Raw genomic sequence first — 21,299 nt, 5'->3', positions numbered from 1 at the left:
TCATGTTTTTTTTTTTTATCTTTTTCTGGCTAAACTATTTTAGCTAGTATCATGTATATCTCCTTGTATTCTACATGTGGAAAATGATGCCTATTATTTTCAATGGCAGAATCATATTATTAAGGACGTCTGGCACTAACCCAACGTGCAGTTCTGTCCAACTTTTTTACTGTTTCCATGAGATTTCATCAATGTTACGAATGAGTGGTTCCAAGCTTGAAGAAAAGTAAGGACCGTACATCGGTATCACATCGGCCATCGTTTCTCTCACCTCCCTTGTCTTCTGAATTACATGTCGTATAGTGCGAAGTGCAAAGCTCCATGTGGGCCGGACATTTTTTGACAGTGTCGTCGACCTTCACACTTCACAGTTTACCATAAATGGGAATACGGTTTCAATGCGTAGGAAATTATATAAATTTTGCTGTAATTGTATATGATATACGCACCTATTAATGGCTGCAAACGTTTTATTCTGAATAACAAATTAAGCCCCATCACCAGCCAATTCAAGTATCACTGTAGGGTAAAAAAAAACGTATCACTGTAGGGTTTGATTGATGGGTAGTGATAAGATTATTATTCTTAATTATTAAGTAAAATAAAAACTTAAATAATAAATCGGTAATAAGAGAATAATAACCTATCATAATTTTTGATTGATTAGTCATCCACGGGCAGATGATTATAATGTCTACAACATTTTTCTTTTTAGCAAAATTGTCAATCACCCTTTTACTGTCTAGCTATCAAAAGAATAAAGACGTGTGTAATTAATTTATTAATAATAAAAAATATATTGTATGGTGTTTGAGAAGAGCTGTTAAAGTGATAAATAAATTTGATAAAAGTAAATTTATAAATTAATATATTTTTATGTGATAAGTTAAATCTATTATATAATAAAAATAATTTTATAATTTGATATATTATATCTAACTACCTCATAAATTTATAAATTTATTTTTATAAAATCTATTTGAGCTAAAACATTCTTATTACTACTCAATGCTTAGCAGGTAGCATATTAGAAAGTTGGGTTAAGATATATAAAATAATATTTGAAAGTTAAATAAAATATTGTTATAATATATATTTTTTAATATTATTTTTATTTTAAAATTTTAAAAAAATTAAATTTTTTATTATATTTTATTTGAAAGTTTAGAAAAAGTGTAATAATTAAATGAGATAAGATCTGAAATTATCCAAATGTCCATGTAACGTAACACAAAGATCTACTAGTTTACTCAACAAATTGGTTAGTCGTTAACCATGCAATTATTTAATAATAAAGTAATAACATAAAATAAATGAATTGCATAACATCAAGATTAGTAACGAAAGGAAACCCTTTAAATAATTGTTTAAAGGTAAAACTCTATGGGACAACCATACCCAAAAAAATCTTTGTCAATTATAAGCAAGTTTCAATTACAAAACTTTTGTCAATTGACATTCTTACTTGACAGACAAACGACCCTACCACAGTAGCAGCCAGAACATCCGACAATCTTCAAACATTGGCTTTTCTCTTAGAACTTCAATGACTGAATCACGATCACGCTATCTCAATCTTAGATCAGCGATCACACTCTTTGAGAGAAATAACATGAAAATTCTTCAATGAATTTTCTTACAAAAATATGAACTGGAAATTGTTATAAAAATATCTATAACTGAATCTCTACATATCCTAACCAATATGATCCCTTAAATATACAATCTGAAATAAATTTGAATTGTAGTAGGATTCTGCTAACGGATCGACTCTGTAGCGAGTGGCTCTTCTAATGGGATGTTGACATTTGGCACTAATCTTCTCAACAGTAGCAATTTCTCATTCAAACTCTTATCTGGATAATTACAAAACTCTTATAACTCGATTTTCACACTCTTGACTTATCTAAAACACTTTTTAATAACTCCTAGATAAACTTAAAATAATTATAGATAAAGTCAAAATATTTTATATTCATCCAAATTATAAAATAAAAAAATAAGATGAAGTCTATTATCTTATTCATCTAGTCTTATCCAAACTTATCAACTCAATCATCTAGTTCAAACCAAACTTTTCACTTACAACATGAATCCAAACAATCCCTTACTGGTTATCTTTCAGAAATCTGAATAATTTTCAACGCAGGATATGATTGAAGAAGGTAATTGAGGAATGGATTCGATTCTATACCGTCCGTGACTCCGTCTAGGAGTTGCTGAAATTGATAGTTTTTAGATTTTTTTTTAATTAATTTTTATGTATAGTACATGACGCGCGGAGGATAAGAGTTCATGTAAAGCTTCAAGGTTGGCTATAATTTGGGTTACTCCATTATTTGAAAGAAAAATTATTTACATCAGTCATTGTAGTCACAACAAATCGTGTTAAGAAAGAAAAAAAAATACAATATCAAATATACGGAGAGTGCGATTGATGTATAGCCGTGCTCTATTTGAAAAGAACCCAAAATACATAATTCTGATTATTTTTATTTTATATTAGTGGAGGTGTTAAATAAATATAATTCTCATGTTTGAAAGACCCAAAACCCCATGTCCAACAGACTCGTTATAATTTTTCAAAAAACCAAAAAAAACAGACTCGTTATAAAATATTCACTAAACCGACGAATATAATGCTACCTTGGCTCTTTAAATAGGAAAAAACTAGTTTATCCATAAAATCTTACCAATCTACTTGAGTACCGCTCGGTAAAATTTATTTATTTATTTAATAATTAAAAAAATAATTTTAAATATATTAATATATTTTTTTATTTTTTAAAAATATTTAAATATATTAAAAAAATAAAAAATAAAAATGTAAAACAACTGCATCAAACCGAGCAGGCTACTCTGAACGGCAGAGTAGCCCAACTCCTTTAAATATATATAGCGGCCAGTATACCATACGTTGCAGGACTCTCAAACCACATTTCTTTATTCATTTTACTGAATTTCTCCGTCTCATTTTTCTCCTAGTATTTATTTTTCCAAATAACATCTTAAGATAATAGAGAAGAAATAGAGTTTTTGAAGTCTGTAATGAGAAATTAATAGGTGAGTAAAATGGAGAATAGAACTTTTCGGGTCTTGAGAACACAGATTGTTAATGCTGGAAATGCTCTAGGCTTCGTTTGAAAAGTAAATTCACCTCAATTCATTTCAACTCATCATTACAATTTTTTTAAATTCTAATATAAAATATAATAAACAATTTAACTTTTTCAAATATTAAAATAATAATAATAATAAAAAATAATATTTTAACAATATTTTGTCATCTCAACTAAACTCAACTCAATTTAACATCTAAACGGACTCTAAAAATTCATTTATAAAGACCATGCCTCGGAACTAAACGAATAGTATATAGAATCTGCACGTAAAAAAAATAAAAAGAATGACCTGAAAAAACTTCCAAATATGATGATGGTGGGGGTGAGAAATTCGAGCAGGCCAGGCCCTTCATTTCCATGACAATGACAAAAAGGGTTCCGACGAATCGGATCTACCTCTGTTGTATGACCCCCAGTAATCCTACTGTATTCAGACGAGGCTAGCTACGTACCATCTATTTTCTCTCCTCTCATCTCTTCTCTTTTTGTTTCTTTCCTTCTGCTTTCGTATTTGTTCTCGACTCTCATCATGAACAACTGATCGAAGTCATTAGCCTGCCCACTCATTCCAAAGAGGGATCGAAGGAGTATCCAGGAGAGATTTACTTACCATCTTATTTGTAAGGAATAAGCTGAGCGAGAGAAGATCCATAAAAAGAATTGAACTACTCTGCCATCGAGGAGGAGGCATATATAATACGTAACTTATATCTGAGTATATATTATTATATGACACTACTATTTCGCTTTATTTATACCACCGCTAATAGGTTATAAGGATCTACACTTTCAGTTTCACATACTACACTCTATAAGATCTATAGAAATTACTTTGTTTGTTTTCGCAGATGAGATAAGTTGAGATTAAAGTTAAAAGTTAAATAAAATATTATTAAAATATATTTTTTTAATATTATTTTTATTTTAAAATTTGAAAATGTTGAGTTGTTTATTTTATTTTGTGTAAAAATTTAAAAATATTGTAATAATTAGATGAGGTGAGATGAAGTGAGTCGAAACTAATCATGAAAATAAATGAGATCAATGCCATGCAAATTGCACTTTTTTTTCATTTTATTTCAAACATTTTTTAAATATGTTTAAATATTAAAATTTCTTAACTATTAAGTAAAAAAATATTAAAAAATAAAATAAAATACATGGCCAAATTGAAATAATAAACTTAGAGAACATGGTATTAAATTTGGGTCATTTCCCACCAACATTCTAATGGGTAATTAATATCGAACACCCATGTCTCGGCCCACAAACCCTGCTGCAACTCCAATTCAAGAACTTTTGGTGCCGAGCGCAAGCCCAAGTCCAAACTCAAGTCCAACTTGCTCAAAACTGTCTGCCCCATTCCCAGCCCCTTCGCTATTAAAATCCGGGAAAATAATTTAGGGCAAGGCAGGAAAAAAGGAAAAAAGAAAAAAGAAAAACCAATGTAAAGGTAAAAACAAGCTATAACATTTAACACTAAAATTGAGTTCGTGGAACCTTTGAATTTCGTATACAACAACATGATTGTTACAGAAAGAGGGGCTAATCTTCCTTCCTGTTAATGGCTCACTAGACCTCACACAAAAAAGAAAAAGATCCCACCACATTGATTGATTTAGCATTTGCACTAAGCTTTCATTTGACTCCGAGGTACCCCAAAAGCCCCCAAGAAAGGCAACCTGAGAAGTTCACCAAGGGGCATCGGTTCCGCAATCGTAACAAACTTTTCCGACCCTGCCAACAACGATTCGCATGATTTTGATACGGTCGGAAAAGCGCAGGAAACATCTTTGGGTAGAATCGGAACGGCCCCGGAGACGTCGGATATGGGGAGCAGACAATTGGCAAGAAGTGCATTTCCGGTCGCCGTGAAATAGCTGTCCCAGTAATATGGAGGAGGGATGCTGTTAACGGCCTCGAGATTGATCTCGAAAAGGTCTTCTTCCTCCATGTCTGCTAAACCTTTGAGAGAGAGATCATCATATTCTGAAGGATCTTCCACAAGGGACGCCATGATGGTGCTAGTTAGCTAGCTACGTTTGTGGTCTCGTATATATGTCCCATTGGTGGTTGGGTAGTGGGAAGGTGGTAAGTAAAACGCCCTTCAACAAATCTATAACTGTAAAGAGGATTTGGAGGTTGGTCTCCAAGATGGCATCTTTAGCAGTTCCTCTTACTTCCATCTAACGTGTTGCTGACATAATGCCCGTCCTTGTCTTCTTTCGTTTTCAACTGTTCTTCTAAAACTCTTCGTTAAAAGTTATCAAATAAAAAAAAAAAAAAAAAACTCTTCGTTAAAAAGAAAAACTGGGCCGGTTTGATATAGAGATCATCTCATCTCATCTCATCTCATCTCATCATCATAATTTTTTTAAAATTTTATATAAAATATAATAAATAATTTAATATTTTCAAATTTTAAAATAATAATAATATTAAAAGATAATATTTTAATAATATTTTATTTAATTCATTTAAAATAATTCCATCTCACTATTTAAACCAACATTAATTCTGTATTTTGCGGTAAATAACTTCTCTCCAGGAGGAAAACAAAAAACAAAAAGGTAAGGTACACTTCTAATCAAGGAAAAGGCCATTGAAAGAGTAGGTCGAAGAAAAACCTACAAGCACCATACCGTGCACTAAAGTTGGATGTGTTGAGGGGAGTGGAGAAGGATCTCCTTTTTTTGCTCAGGACAAAAGGAGAGGCTCTCCTTTTCACAATTCCAATCCTCTCTAGTTTATTCTTCCTCTCTCCCTTTCTTCCTCAAGTCATAATAGTTATCCTTTTTCTTCATGCTATTGGAGTACAGGAGTAATCCTAAAGAAAAATTATTTACATCAATCTACTGTTGACGGTAGCTGCAATACACCTAATGTATTGAGTAAAAAAAAACACTATGTAAGGTGTGCGGAGAGTGCAGTTGATGTATAGTCGGACTCAATCCTAAATATCAGGACGACTCAATAAAAATTAAGGTATAAGATAAAATTTAAGTGAATTATTTATAATTATAATATAATAAAATATAAATAATTTTTTTTAAATATAAATAATTAATTCATTGTATTAAATATTAAATTTAGTCTTAGACAATGGCCCAAATGACTTTACTATTAAGCCGACCCTGCTAAATATAATAATGAAGTATCTAAGCGTCGCACAATTTTTTTGAAAATTAATGAGGTCCATTATTAAAAAATTTATTTATTTTTATCACGAAGATCCCACATTTATTCATTTTTTCAAAAATATTACGCGATACTTACGCATTTTACAATTACAAATATCATTCCTCTTCAATTATAATTATTTAATTTAATTTCTCATTTGATTTTGTTAACTATAATGTTTATTACTTTATTGAGAACTCTCCACCTACTCCTATTGTACTTTCATTTTTATGGTCCTCCAAATAAAGAAAAAAATAACAAATGCATTAAGGTCGTTTTGAATTTTCTGGATAACTATAAACCGTGTTTGCAATTGTTCCTCCTTTATTGACCAACTAACCCCTCAACCTCAAAACCTACCATCTGATGAATATTTGATTGCTGATTATATACAATATGGTGAATCTATAGTGGTATATTAAAGGGTATTCAAATGCTGTTCTCGGAATCATAACTCATTGCCTTGAAATCTGACGATATACAGACCTGAAGTTAATATTTTAGCAAATTTCAGGTATTAAGTTTCATCGAGTAATGATTTTCCCATTACCACCCGATCCTTGCTGCGGCGGAATTTCTATGAATCACTTGGTCACGCTTACCAAGTGACCAATAAAGAGAATACAGCATTCACCTGAGGCTACAGTCAAGGGTTATTTCCTGGTATTAGTTGATAGTTATCTACCATCTACAGTACAATTCCAATTGGTCGATAACAGTAGAGCAGTGGGAGCCCTTTCAAAGTATAATAGAATAAGAAGCACATAACGAGAGACTTAAGGTTGATTCACATCCACCAAAACCATCGAACAAAGTCAAAAGAAGTAGACCCAACTACCTCAACAAAAACTCAGGATTTTGCACATAGTCTCGACTAAATAAATAATCGAGCAATAATAGTTTGAGTCCCGACCAACAATTCCAAAAGCAGGACTCCTCCTCCAAGCAGATAGTTAGATAGCACAATATAACTACTACAATCAATATCATCCTGATTCAGGGGTTTAAAAGTCAACCTTGAACACAATTTCAAACAGACGTCAAGGTGAAGGTATTAACGGACATACACCCTCACCTAAGATTTGTTCAAGAAAGGACTCAATATTCAAAGCGTATCATCTCTAACCTTCTTATCATATATAAAATATGATACTTCATTTTAAAAACCACCAATGGAAATGATATTCCAGAATAAATTTTGAATAGAAACCTCACAAAACAAAACAAAACAAAAAATCTTTACCGCACAAAAAAGCTAACGAGAAATCTGCACCTCGGAGATGACGTTTCTCCGACACCTTAAAACTAGGAAAAGCAGAACCCTGCAAAATCCATGGCTTGTTAAGAGATCCTTGTCACAGACAACAATGCGTCCAAACATACCAGAGATAAAGCCCTTAGTGCCTCTACTTAAGTAGTAATAAAACACAATTGCGGACAATTCTAAAGGCGAGCTTTAAAATCTAGACTGAGATCTCCTTGCCCTTGAAAATAATCCAAGCACAATCTACCAGATATACACCAGAAAAACTACCACAGCATCATTGCAAGCATACAGTAACAATTGATTGAACCATAGGCATTCTTGTCTACCAGGACCATAATATCCATAATCACTCATGAGTTACTGATACAGTTTAAAAGAAACACCACGTACAGATTCAAATAAGGATGCTAAAACAATTTTCATGTCCCTTAAAAAATTGTACAACACATATTATACGGATACATGAGAGCTGGCTAATTGGAACTGATTGCATTCCCCAACCATCAAAGGCTGCTGGCATAACAAACAACTGCTTCAAAAAAGAATTGCCTGGTTTTGCTTTATTCTATTTCATTCTTACTTATGAAAAACAAAAAAACTTTTACCATCTTTATTGAACAAGAGATTCAAAAACACATTGAAATGAATACTCTTTTCCAAGTTAAACTGACAGGTCCTAACAAATGAAATTTTTCGAGAAAGACTACCAAGAACAGGATGATGTGCAAAGGGAAGGCAGGCGCATCTCCCTCTCATTTGCAATATTTCTTGACCATGGGATGCAAAAAGACTTGTCAAAATGAAAAATCCTTTTTTCCGAGTCAAGCTGACAACTTTCCTAAAATGATTAACATGGACAGGTCAATTTGTGATGGGAAGGTCGAGGCATCTACCTCTCCCCAGATAGCCACATTTCAATTAGACGCACACTCAAGAAGGATGTTCTTTTGGATAAGTACTCAATCACGATATTTGCAAAGTCATTTTACTATTTTTAGTACGAACAAGGGCAAGCCCATTCCAAACCACTTAATGGGCCAAAGGAATCATTTGATTGATGTTCAACTCCATAAATCCAAGGATATAATGCACAACAAAGGTACAGAGTAAATTAAACAAGTACACGCAAACAACCCCTAGTGATTTGTTTCAATTAACCCATGCACTGAAAGCAAACATGTAGTTGCAGAAAGGTAGTCAAATGCAAACACTTTGTTACCAACTACCATAATCCTCACTCAATGTGAATTTTCAAATGTAACTCTCACCATTTTTGTAGTTTTTAAGTGTTCGTTTAGCTTTCAGCATTCACAAAATAAGATGATGAGATGTCACAGGTTCGACTTCCCTTGGGATCAAACTGCATGAAGCCAAGTGGTAAGGTTGAACTTGTGTGCATGAGCCCCATGTCACAGGTTTGATTCCCCCTGGGATCAAACTGCGATTTAAGTAGGAGGAAATGGCAGTGGGTTGCTGTGTTAGTCTCCCTGGGAGTTTAGGTTCCATGGGTGAGTCCTAAGGGCTCTGCCCTGGGGTGGTTCCCCGTCATATAAAAAAAAAAGTTCATGAAATGTAAGTTAAAAGCTTAATGAATAGCCACATTTGTTCACTACCATTGAAATTCTTTCAGTAAAGCTGATGTTTCTGCCAGAGAACACACCAGCCACAGAATTTTAAAGAACCAAAAGGATAATCAGATAAAGGGCCAAAAACCTAATCAAGCAAACAGACCCAAATGAAAGGTGTTCATAAACTTGAAAGATCCTTAAAAATGCAACATTATACCAAACACTGAACCGATGTGAAAGAAGCCCCACAGAGCATAACGAAGCCCAAAAACACCTATTTGCTTCACGAATTCGACAATAACACACCAGAAATTTATACCTAAAAACCTCAGACAAATTCATTTACAAGTATCATCTCCATTTTCTACGACATAAAATGCATTCTAATTATAGCATTTAGATTCATGTGGATGATAGGCAAAAATAAAAACTACATCTACAAAGAACACGTGTTCTATTAAACCAAAATTTTCAATTTCCAATCACCGGACACCATTTCTCACTAGAATATAACAAGCAGCGAGAACAGAGTGTAAATCAATAAACAAGCATACGCTATCAGTCCTCGATGTTCGTCGCCGCCATCGGCGAGAGCGACCATGAGACCCGTGCAGACCCTCGTCGCCCAGAACACGAAGACCGCGGCGATGACGAACCGGACCGCGCCAACTTGCGGCACGAACAGCGACACCGCAGAGAAGATCACCAAGGGAAGCATGCAGTAGCCGACCACGCCCGTACAAGTGTGCAGATCGAGATTACCGTTCCTTCCGGCCAGCATGTTGAACACCACGTAGAGGAAGATGGAGGAGACGACGATCCAGCCTAGTATGACGCCAAACTGGATCTTCCCGGCGAGTAGCTGGAAGAGGCAGAGGAACATGTAGAGAAGAATCGGTCCGGACAGGTCCGAGTCCTTGTGAAGGGCCGGGTTAACCCGAAATGGGTTGAGGATCGCCTTAGTTTTCGTCCAGATTTGGTCCGGGTGGATCCCGAGTTCGTCCAGCAACGGCTCCTCGTCCTCAAAGACCGCGCCTCCGGGTGCGCCGCTTCCGCCGCCAATAGGCCCACCGTAGATCGAGGCGGAGGAGGTGGAGGCCGTTGCGGACCCAATGTCGAAAGACATGAAGGGGATGCTGGATCCCGAAGGTCGTTGAGGCTGAAATGGCGCCGTCGCAACTCGCCGTTGCTGGACACCACTTCCTGCCGCGGGGTTTCCGCCGGAAGGGAACACCACCGGCGGCACCGCGAATTCCTTCATTATTCAGAATTGGAAAGGCTTTTAAAAGAACTTTAGAAAAACAGTTTTCTTTTTTTCTTTTTTACTGGGAATAAAAGATGACGAGAATAGTGAATGATTCACAGAGGTCCAATTCCCGACGATATATTACGAGCAATAGGAGGAGGAGGAGGCAGCGATGCGAGTGTTGCGTGTCGTTCTGCACAAGGAAGTGATCGAGGGCACTTTCGACATCCTTGCCTACAAAACGAAATGAGACGGAGTCCTGGGAGTGCAAGAGGGCGTAGTAATGGGGTGGTGACGTTTCCTACGTCGCGATATGACCTTCTCGCCCTCAAAAGGAAATGAGAATTACCCTACCTTAAACGAGAGGAACGCGTCTCTTGGGTCGCCGGTCGCGTAAGAAAAAGTTTCGTTTGTTATATAAATTTTAACTTATCGTTATAATTTTTTTAAATTTTAATATAAAATATAATAAATAATTTAATTTTTATAAATTTTAAAATAATAATAATATTAAAAAATAATATTCTAATAATATTTTATCATTTCAACTCAACTTAATCTAACTCAATTTAATATCTAAACGTAACCTAAAATTATTATGTCGGCAGAAGTTCTTTTTTTTTCTCTAATACATTCAAATATTTTTAAAAAATTTTAAAAATACACCAATCACTTTCTTAATTATTAAATAAAAAATAAAATAAAATTTACTAATACTCAACTTAATCTAACTCAATTTAATATCTAAACGTAACCTAAAATTATTATGTCGGCAGAAGTTCTTTTTTTTTCTCTAATACATTTAAATATTTTTAAAAAATTTTAAAAATACACCAATCACTTTCTTAATTATTAAATAAAAAATAAAATAAAATTTACTAATGTTCAACTAGAACGGTCAAGTGAGTTGAGTTGAAATGATAAAATATTATTAGAATATTATTTTTTAATATTGTTATTATTTTAAAATTTGAAAAGCTGAATTATTTATTATATTTTATATTAAAATTTGAAAAAATTATAATGATGAGTTGAGATGAGTTGAGATTAGTTATGGATCCAAATGAAATCTTAGAAGACATAGAAGTTTCTCCAATAAATCTCTCGGCTTTTTTTTTTTTTTTTTTAGAGGTTTTGCGGTGAATAATAAAAAAAAATTTCTTTCTTCCTTTACATGATTTTTTTTTTAATGTTTGGATGGAAAATAGTAAAATTTCCATGCCATTTTTTTTATTTTTTCTAGCCTCGTGTACCAATAAATTAATAATACCCGGTATGAGTAATGTTCCCGACATATACAAGGTATCACTATTACGTAGTAATAAATGATCTATATATCATGAAAGTAAGGCGGTGCACAATTCAAATTATTTCATCTTATTTTATTTTATATAATTATTATAATTTTTTTAAATTTATATAATATAATAAATAATTTAATTTTTTAAATATTAAAATAAAAATAATATTAATAAATTATTATAATAATATTTTATTTAATATTTAATTTTTATTTCATCTCATTTATATAATCAAACGAGACTTAATAGAGGCTCTGGTCGTATCTATTCTTTAAAGTGAAGTCTTCCCTACTCTATATAATTAGTAAATATGGAAGATTCTCCCAACTGGAATTTAGAGGTTGCCCGTTTTACATTTATCAATTGAATATGCACATAGACGTAGATTCTGATAAATCTTTATAGTTCATAGAAGTTTTAAAACCGGTGCAAAAGTTTAAAACTAATAATTAATTAATATTCTCGTATATTTCATGATGCGGGGAAAGCTAATGAAGAAGTAATGTTTTTTTGCAATTTTTTTAAATTGATGGGTTTTTTTATCAATAGCATTAAAAAATGAGTTATTCTCATCACTTACATCATCTGTTGAGAAAAAAAAAAAGAAGATAAAAAATAAAAATAAATATGTGATGTAGGACTGTAGAATAATTTTTTTAATAAATAATAATAATAATAATAATATTATTATTATATAAAAGCATTTTTCATTTACAAATAGAATTGTTAAAAAAAATTAAAAGAGTCGTCTCCTCGTTACTACTTTAACACGGGAATAAGAAAAATTGAAAAAAAAAAAAAAGAAAAAAAAAAAAAAAGACCGTTGTTATCTGGTTATAAGAGTCATTCCGAGAAAGATTCCAAGCTGTTCTCCATGGGTCAACCAAAGCCCGTAATCGAACAGCCGTAAAGGAAAAAAGTCCAGCTCTTCCAGGTATTCAAGCAATCCCTGCTTTTTTCCCCCCTCTCTCTCTCTCTCTAGGTTTTGGAGAAGCTTAAGCCAAGGAATGGAAGAGGAGGTCGTTTCGAAGGGGACGGCAGTGGCGGCCTGTACCGCCATGACCTTGTCCTACGTTGCGATTCTCTACGCTCCTACTTTGATCCTCCGCCTCCCACCTCCTCCCTCATTCAACAGCTTCATGATCCGACGCTTCGTATGTGCCGCTATCTCCTCCATTGTTTCACTCCTCATCTGCGCCCTCATCCTCCCCGTAAGCTCCAACCACCTCACCACTTTACTTTCACTTCTTTGAGAGTTCACTGAAAGTCCGTTAGTAATTGATGCCAAAGAGAAATAGCGACTACCATATACCGTGTGCCATTTAATAGGTTTTGCTTCAGAAAGACAAAAATTGCTTAAAGCTTATAATTATTTTTTCTTTTTGAATTCTGTCAGATAAGAAGGAAGGAGGCATCTGTTCTACTCGGTGTTTACGGAATCCAAGTGGATCCTATTGTCAGTATCGTATTCTAACTCGTAACTTTTGTAGATGTTTCGTTTTCCTCTTAAATGTTTGCTAAAGTTGTGAGTGATGAGCTCCTTATTCTGCTTATGTTGATTTTGGAAGAAGAATGAGTGGTTGCTTAATTTGTATTGCTGAATTGCGATTTTGTGTACGAATCAGTGGCAAGCTGTGGTGTTTCCTGTTTTCTTGACTTCTTTAATGTACGCCGGATCTTTGGTGCTCAAGTCTCTGGTATTGGTGGAATCGTGGAGGGACAATGTGAATCACGGTGAAGGTGTTTCCCTTGAGTGTATCAAAATCATCGTACAAAAGTTGATTGCGTCGATAGTTTCAGTTACTTCCAATGTTCTGGCTTGGCGTAATTTTGTTGTGGTTAGTTTAACCCTGTTTTTTAAGTTTTTATGCAATGATCTATAGGTGTGATTGAGCTATTGAAAATGATAAATGAACATGATCTACCATAAACAACAAAAGTAATTTGGAAAGAGAAGTTCTAAACACTGTACCTTGCACGCTGATGTGACACTGCTCATAAACATTTGAAAACCAAGTGGGATGGGAGTAGGATGGGGTTTAGTATATAGTTTGAAAATTGCTAATGTCCATCAGATAGAAACATGAGTGAGTGAGAGAGAGAGAGTCATACATGTTTATCCCTTAACGATATGCCTTCTGAATTGTGTACTTACTTTATTGCATCATGTATAACAAGTTTCTTCGACCCCTAGGGGTTGGCTCAAATGGTAAGAGCCTTGGTCTTGTTGGTATGCTCCATTCAAGTCTAAGGCTAGAATCCTCTTGAGTGCAAACAATTTTTAGGTGCCATCGGACTGAGGAATTTTCCCGTGAATTACCCGAAGTGCATTTTCGGGAAACTCTTTACCAAGGGCCTGTGCACCCCCGGGATTAGTCGCGACTTTATTCTCGGACACTTGATGCCAATAAAAAAAAAATATTTGTCATGATTACTTTGCTTGCTTATGTTATCAAATTTATCATGACTACTAGTTATTTAACGATTGTCATGTGGAGGTGCATAGGGTGAATCATAGGGTGAATCCTTTTTGATTGAATCCTTTTTGGTTATTTGTTTTTTTGATTGGCACCGGGTGTTCAGCATCCCGACTAATCCCGGGGGTGCACAGGCCCTCGACAAATAGTTTCCCACAAGTTCTTTTTGGTTATTTGTAATTCAATAAGGATCTTCAATTATCTTGATTTCTGACACTGCTTTACTGAACAGGCACCACTCACTGAGGAGCTGGTTTTTAGAGCATGCATGATACCTCTACTTCTATGTGGAGGATTTAAACCATACACTGTCATATATCTCTGCCCAATTTTCTTCAGCTTGGGTAAGTTGATACATGTCACGTATACCAAGGAGAGGTTTGGATAGTGAGTTGAGTTGAGATGATATGAGATGAGATAAGAGTTGAAAGTTAAATAAAATATTGTTAGAATATAATTTTTTAATATAATTTTTATTTTAGGATTTGAAAAAGTTGAATTGTTTATTATATTTTGTTTGGAAGTTTGGGAAAGTTATAATAATTAGATGAGATGATATGAGTTAAGAATGTTTCATTATCCAAACCACTTCTAAATGTTTGACTGAAATAACTGTGTGGCATTTCTCATTATGTGCTGTGCTTAGAGGCTAGAGCTTTGTGGCGCCCTATGTTTTTATAACAATCATTGTTGTGTCTTAGGAGTTAGATGGACATTAGGAATAAAGTATCCATTTATGCACTAATTGGCGATTGTTTGAAACTTACATTCACATTTGATACAAGGAAAATTCACAAACTACACCCTTGTCCTACTCCTATCCCACTATGATGAGGTGTCATAACCCATCAATCTTTGGAATTTATTTTTTAAAAGTTGAAGGAAAATCCAATGGTGCTGATAAGCATACCACATTTTATATAGTGGGATGAAAGTGGGATAGGAGTGCAGTGTGTAACATGACTCTTGAAACAATGTTAGTGAAAGCACTAGGCACACTTAAGTGCAAATGCTGCCTAGAGCTAGGTGCAAAGCACATCATGCACACATCTCATTGAACTAAAACGCACACTTTTTATAAATATGAAATATTCATAAAGTATACACAACCATGATATTTTTTTTTTTTTTTGATAATACACAACCATGATATTTGATGGACATCGTTAAAATGTAATGCATATTTGATTCAAAATATAACCAAAAGGCGATGACCAAAACAGGACAAGAATTATAGGTATTGACTTTATGCTAACATTAGCAACACTATGCAATTCTAAGGCTTCGTTTGTTTTCGTAAATGAGATGAGATGAGTTGATATTAAAGTTAGAAGTTGAATAAAATATTGTTAGAATATATATTTTTTTTAATATTATTTTTGTTTTGGGATTTGAGAAAGTTGAATTGTTTATTTTATTTTGTGTAGGAATTTGAAAAAATTCTAATGATTAGATGAGATGAGTTGAGAGGAGTTGTGAAAACAAACGAGGCCTAAGTATATAATAACCCCATCATTAAGGATAGGACCATCATCATTGTCATGAAAAGATTTGTAACCCTCATCATCTTCCTCATCTAATTCATTTAACTTAGTGGTCCAAACGAATAATAATAGTCAGGATTGATATTTTACGATTTTTTTTTTTTCCCGAAAAGCACTCTGAACTCACTAAAAAAGGCGATTAAAAGTTCACTTCATGCACACTTTTATAAATGTGCTTCGCTTTTGGTGAGTGAACTGCTTGGTGCTTTGCACTTAAGCATGCTTTTACCTTCAAATTAAAAATCCGGGAGTTGCTAATATGGCAAGGTGAGAGATAGATCACTTAAACTTTTGGTAAGTGAACCGCTTGGCGCTTTGCAGTTAAGCGCAGTTTTACCAACAATGTTTTAAAGTGAGAAGCTATGATGATTCACCTTCAACTGCTATAAAAAAACTGGGAGTTGCTAATATGAAAGGGTAGGAGATGGATTGCTTAAAAGTTATTTGGGCCCTTGAAGGTTGAAACATCCATTCTGATCATTGTTCATGCTCAGACTCACTGCTTGTAAACATATTTTGCAGCGCATCTAAACCATTTAATGGAGTTCTACAGCAAGCAAAACTATAGCTTGGTCAAAACTTCCATGGTTGTAGGTAGGTACAAAATTTACTCTTTCCACAGAACACATAGGTCACAGAATTTAATATTCCATCCATCAGATGTCAATTTCTTCAACTGGTTATATGTGTAGTGTGTGGTTTCCAGGACTCCAGCTTGGCTACACAGTAATATTTGGGTCATATGCATCTTTCCTCTTCATTCGGACTGGTGAGTATTTGGACATATCTGCATCTTATAACTAATATGAGTGATGGGAGATTTTTTTAAACTCTGTTTGCTGCCTTGCAAGATTTTTTTGAACCCCATTTGGATTGAGAGATGAGTTGAGATGGTTTGTAAATAGTAGTGAGATTTGTGAGTTAAAATTTGTGAATAGTAGTGAGATAATTTGAGATGAATCCAAACCGGCTATATGTAATTTGCCGAGCCATGCTGCCAGTTGGTCAATCAAATAAATTACTTTCTTGGTAATAATTTTAGTGGATGCTGACATGCATATTACATAGTGCTACACTCGATTTTATTATATGGAAATCATATAACAACCCACTATTAGTCAGTTTTTCTTTTTGTAGGTAACGTGGTAGTAGATAGTTTTTTTAATGTTTTAATTGTAAAACTTAAAATGAAAATGGAAGAACCTCTTGCTTAAGACTCTCATCCTTCTCTGTAAGATTGCTTACCGCCCCCCCCCCCCCCCCCCCCCCCCCGGTCTCTAATTATGTAATTGTGATTACTAAAAAGATTGTACCTGGTTGTTATTAAGTTTTTTAGTCATGTTTCCACTGATAAAAAAAAAGTATTTTAGTCATGTTTCCACAAGTTATCAAAATTTGTCGTTTACCAGAAAGCATTTAATTTAGGTTGTGTTTGGGTAGTGAGATCACTCAACTACTATTCAATATTTTATCATTACTTTTTCACTACTGATCACCTCACTATCCAAGCGTAGCCTTAGATGCCTAACACGGATGTTATCCTTGTTAAAAAATTACTGACCTGTAAACTCCCTGGTCCATGCATTTAGTACTCATATCAACTGTTCATTCTTAGGTATTGAGGGCTTAGTTGGTCTCTATATTCATTGAATTTTCTACCTCACCACTGCGTACTTTTACTCGTTTCAGGACATCTGATAGCTCCTTTAGCTGCTCATATGTTTTGCAATTTTATGGGACTGCCAGTGCTGTTTTCACGGAGGAATGGTATGCAAGTTATTTTTTCTTTGAACCGAGCACAGATGATTTGAGCATATAAAAACAACACTCAGAATATTGGTTAATGCTTTTCTTAAAAGAAAAAATGGTATTTATCTTTCATATCAAGCAGTTATGATCTTTCTTGAATCTGGTGCTCTTGCTTTGTCTTTGGTTATACAATTTATACTTCATAAGGGAGGCCAGAGAAGGGTTTATCTCTCCTTACACGTACAAAAGCACTATTTTTTTTTTTTTTAGTAAGTAAAAAAGCATATGGAAAAGCATGAACTACAATTGTTAAGAAATTAGATCTTAGGTTTTGTTTGGGTGAAAAATTTGAAAATAGTTAGAATTTTCTAACTAGCTGAGTTTAAATAACAAGAATTGCAATCCTATTACTTCAAAATGTAATTTCTTGTTTGTGTACATTTGAACTGAAAACTTACCTCAAAATACTGCATTCAAACTTGATATTAAGAAAAAATAAGTAACCTTCTAAAGTATGGGCAAATCTTAACGCTATGAACGAATGATTCCTATGAATTGCTTTTACTTTTGTATTGTGTATTGAGATTTGTTTGTCCTTGGTACATGCTAATGAATATGAACAGATGATTCCTCTGAATGCTCTGCTCTGCCGAAAGTTAAGAATGAATGTGAAAACTTATAAGTTATTGAAGTTTTGGATATATTAATCATCTGCAACCTCTTTTAAATGTTGGTCAAGATTTATGTTCTGTCTTTAACAATCATCTATTTAAGTTGCTCTTCGTAATAATGTATGGTTACAAATTTAAACTTGTTCATAGTCAGATCCTTGGAACTTTGAATGTCAAGTTCCTGATAGCACATTTTATTATCTTCAAGAAGCTTCTTTTGTGAAAGCTCACTTTTTTTTCATGGTCGGTTCAGGTATGGTAAGCATAGCATTTGTTGCAGGAATGGTTGGCTTCCTCTCACTTCTTTTTCCGATGACACGCCCAGATCTGTATAATTATAGATCTAATAATTGCAAATGTTGGCATGGATATTGTTCTTGGAGCTGATTATGCGCCATTTTTCAAAATAGCTTTTATTTTTATTTTTTCCGAAGAAAAGGAAAAGAAAAAGAGAAGCGAAAGTGATGCAATCTTTGTGGTGTGTATTCTCATTCATTAAAAAATCCTACTCTTACGTTATAAGTGTAACACCTCTTAATACTGTTGATGTGACGGGCACCCAAGCAAATTACTTTTTCCTTTGTAGCTGATGTGGTAGCATATCAATGCTCATTGCTCATCACGTCAGCGGCGTTATGAGGTGTTGCACTTGAGATTTTATTAGTATTACGATTCTATTTATTATATCATGCTGCTTCTTTTTTTCTCCTTCAGGTAATTGACCTTTACTTTTGCTATGAATCGGGGAAGTTAGATCTAAAATGGCAGTTTCCAATATAGATTTCCAAGGATTCTCATTATGGCTCCTTCGTAGAGGTTGGAGAGAATGCATTTCATGAGCTATTACAAAAATAGAGTTAACAAACATGTGAAAGAAAGGTTGAAAGCATGCATTCTCATGTCTCGCAATCTGTAAAATAGTGATTTTATACACTTTCTTTGAGGTCGAAGAGAAATTTTTTACCTCTTTAGTCCCGTATAAATTAGAGAAGCATAGAAGATTTTAGGGAGAAGTGCACATTTTATCTTTTATAACTAATGGCTGTTTTGTGCTTTGCATCTTAATCTATGAACACCAGCTATAAACTTTAAAAGAGTTGTATCGTGCATCTTCTGATAAGATCCGATGGTTTAGATTATATTGCATCATTTGATTTCGCTTATTTTTCATGCATTTTAACGTTTAGAATTAGATAAAAATGTTATATGTCAATTTTTTTTTTTTAGTATAAGTTATATGTCAATTTTAGTAATTGGTATAATAATGTGTAAATGGTCGAGAGGGTTGGTGATTTAGGAAATTAGGAGTATTTGAAATTACAGATATTCATATTTGGGTGGATTTGGGACGTGCTTTTATTCTTTATTCTCTTCCTCTCCAATATGTACTTGCTTAAAAAAAAAAACATTATTAGACTCGTAATTTCTTTCAAATAGACTGACCCTAACTTGTTTTGATATAAATCCTCTCGTGTAGTATTCCATAAACTTCTTGTTAGAGTTTTTCCACTAATCAGTCACTGTTGATCAATGAACGCCCCACACCTAACGTGGTTATCCCTTCATTTTTTTTTTTTTTTTCTTCCTTCTTGTTGAACATAGCACGTATAAAATCCAAAAGCTCCAGCGCTCCCCTCCCTCTCTCTTGTCGCCCGCCACCCTCGAGCGTCATCGTCTCTATTGTCGCCCAGCATCGGCGACTCTCTGTTATGTCTGTTAGGAACGTTGACTTTTGTCTAGAATGTAATACGACATAGGGATTGATTGGAATCAATAAACTTGAATAATGATAGGTTCCTACATGGAATAACGTTAAGACTGTTTGGATTGAGAATGAGAAGTAATCTCAACTTATATTATTTTATTTTATTTTATTATTATAATTATTTTAAATTTTCATACAAAATATAATAAATAATTTAATTTTTTTAAATTATAAAATAATAATATTAAAAAATAATATTTTAATAATATTTTATTTAATTTTTAATTTTTATTTCAATTTATTTCATTTCAACTTAATTTTCGATGCAAATAGAATAAAAAAATTTCAAGATAAGCCTAGACGTAAACCTATATATTTTTTTATTTTTTTCCTTGGAGGTCTATTAATGAGTCTTATCTATCCGACAGTCATCAAGTGTTTATTCTGCACTAACACTGAGAACTCTATCTACCCATTTCGATTTGCTTTCTGAGTGTTCAGAAGAAAATTTTACCTTCTGATCTTTTCAAAAGTCTTAAATATCGTTATGATGAGTCAGAATTTGCAGCGTACCTCAAGGAAAAACTTGGCAAATCTTATATTTGGACAAGTCCTACCCATATAGCGGCCCTATTTTAACTATATAGTGACAAGTTGTATCCATCTTGTCTAAGTTTTACCTATATTTGGGAACCAACCAACCAATCAAAAGAGAGGGAGAAAAAGAAAATCCTAGATTGTCTAAAAGCAATGGTCCCCTTCCAATCTTTCAAAATCTTTACGTTTTTATTTTTTTATTAATGATATTTAATACAACACATCTCATAATATATTTCATAATACATATTTTAAAATAAGAATATTTTTATAAAATGATATTAGTTTTACAAGTTATTTTACAAAAATATTTTTTATTTTAAAATATAATTATGTAAAGTATTATGAAAATGGATGTGTTTAATATATATATATATATATATATATATATTTATTTATGAGATCCAAACGTCATATTATACATTCATGGCATCCCATTTTTGGTTTTCGAGGGTAACAGTAGGTCATTAACATTTCAGGCATCGAACCTCGGCCACTAATTCAGCTTCTCAACTTGACTTGGCTAATTTGTTGACATGGTTTTCTGAGGCTGAAGAGTTCTATAAAGCGCAGGGCCATGGGGTTGAGGAGGGTATAGTTCGATGCAATCGAGTTTTGATTAGACATTCTTTGTTGTTATCGGACGGTGTTGGTTTGATGGTCAATTTGGCTTATGCCTGCCGTGAGGCTATGTCATGTCGATGAGTTTGATATTGTGGGTTACCACTTTGCCAAAGTTAATAAACCTCCATTGACTTTGTCTTCTGAATCTTTGATGACGTTACCGTTGATTAGATCCTCCCATCACTCTCTTCTCAGACAGAATCTGAATGAAAAGGCCCTTTTCTGATCTTACATTATTCTCTCCGTGT

At 33.6% G+C, this 21,299-nt stretch overlaps 2 protein-coding genes across 3 annotated transcripts; one reads left to right on the top strand and one right to left on the bottom strand.

The window, feature by feature from the left end:
- Window positions 1-9,427: 9,427 nt before the first annotated feature.
- On the bottom strand, window positions 9,428-10,629 carry LOC121265450 (protein YIPF5 homolog). Its single transcript, XM_041169088.1, has one exon. The coding sequence runs from the start codon at window positions 10,396-10,398 to the stop codon at window positions 9,640-9,642; it is 759 nt and encodes a 252-aa protein (XP_041025022.1). The 5' UTR covers window positions 10,399-10,629; the 3' UTR covers window positions 9,428-9,639.
- A 1,882-nt stretch (window positions 10,630-12,511) lies between these two features.
- Window positions 12,512-18,811, top strand: LOC121265441 (CAAX prenyl protease 2). Of its 2 annotated transcripts, XM_041169078.1 has the most exons (8): window positions 12,514-12,895; window positions 13,081-13,140; window positions 13,310-13,522; window positions 14,394-14,505; window positions 16,228-16,299; window positions 16,412-16,474; window positions 17,395-17,472; window positions 18,379-18,811. In XM_041169078.1, the coding sequence occupies exons 1-8, from the start codon at window positions 12,692-12,694 to the stop codon at window positions 18,510-18,512; spliced, it is 936 nt and encodes a 311-aa protein (XP_041025012.1). In that variant the 5' UTR covers window positions 12,514-12,691; the 3' UTR covers window positions 18,513-18,811. The 2 variants fall into 2 exon arrangements, with proteins under 2 accessions (XP_041025014.1, XP_041025012.1); XM_041169080.1 differs by lacking the exons at window positions 16,228-16,299; window positions 16,412-16,474 and having other exon boundaries at window positions 12,512-12,895.
- Window positions 18,812-21,299: the final 2,488 nt, after the last annotated feature.

This window comes from Juglans microcarpa x Juglans regia, chromosome 5D (genome assembly GCF_004785595.1).
Source record: "Juglans microcarpa x Juglans regia isolate MS1-56 chromosome 5D, Jm3101_v1.0, whole genome shotgun sequence".
Taxonomy (NCBI): Eukaryota; Viridiplantae; Streptophyta; class Magnoliopsida; order Fagales; family Juglandaceae; genus Juglans; species Juglans microcarpa x Juglans regia.
The sequence above is the reverse complement of the archived record's forward strand: the minus strand, read 5'-3'. Positions and strand labels throughout refer to the sequence as shown.

Bases quoted from the DNA above. Each gene is read 5' to 3' on its own strand.
- LOC121265450 (XM_041169088.1), bottom strand. From the start codon at position 10,398: ATGAAGGAATTCGCGGTGCCGCCGGTGGTGTTCCCTTCCGGCGGAAAC.
- LOC121265441 (XM_041169078.1), top strand. From the start codon at position 12,692: ATGGAAGAGGAGGTCGTTTCGAAGGGGACGGCAGTGGCGGCCTGTACC. The intron at 16,300-16,411 runs GTAGGTACAAAA...TGTGGTTTCCAG, and splicing joins CAAAACTTCCATGGTTGTAG to GACTCCAGCTTGGCTACACA. The intron at 17,473-18,378 runs GTATGCAAGTTA...TGGTCGGTTCAG, and splicing joins GCTGTTTTCACGGAGGAATG to GTATGGTAAGCATAGCATTT.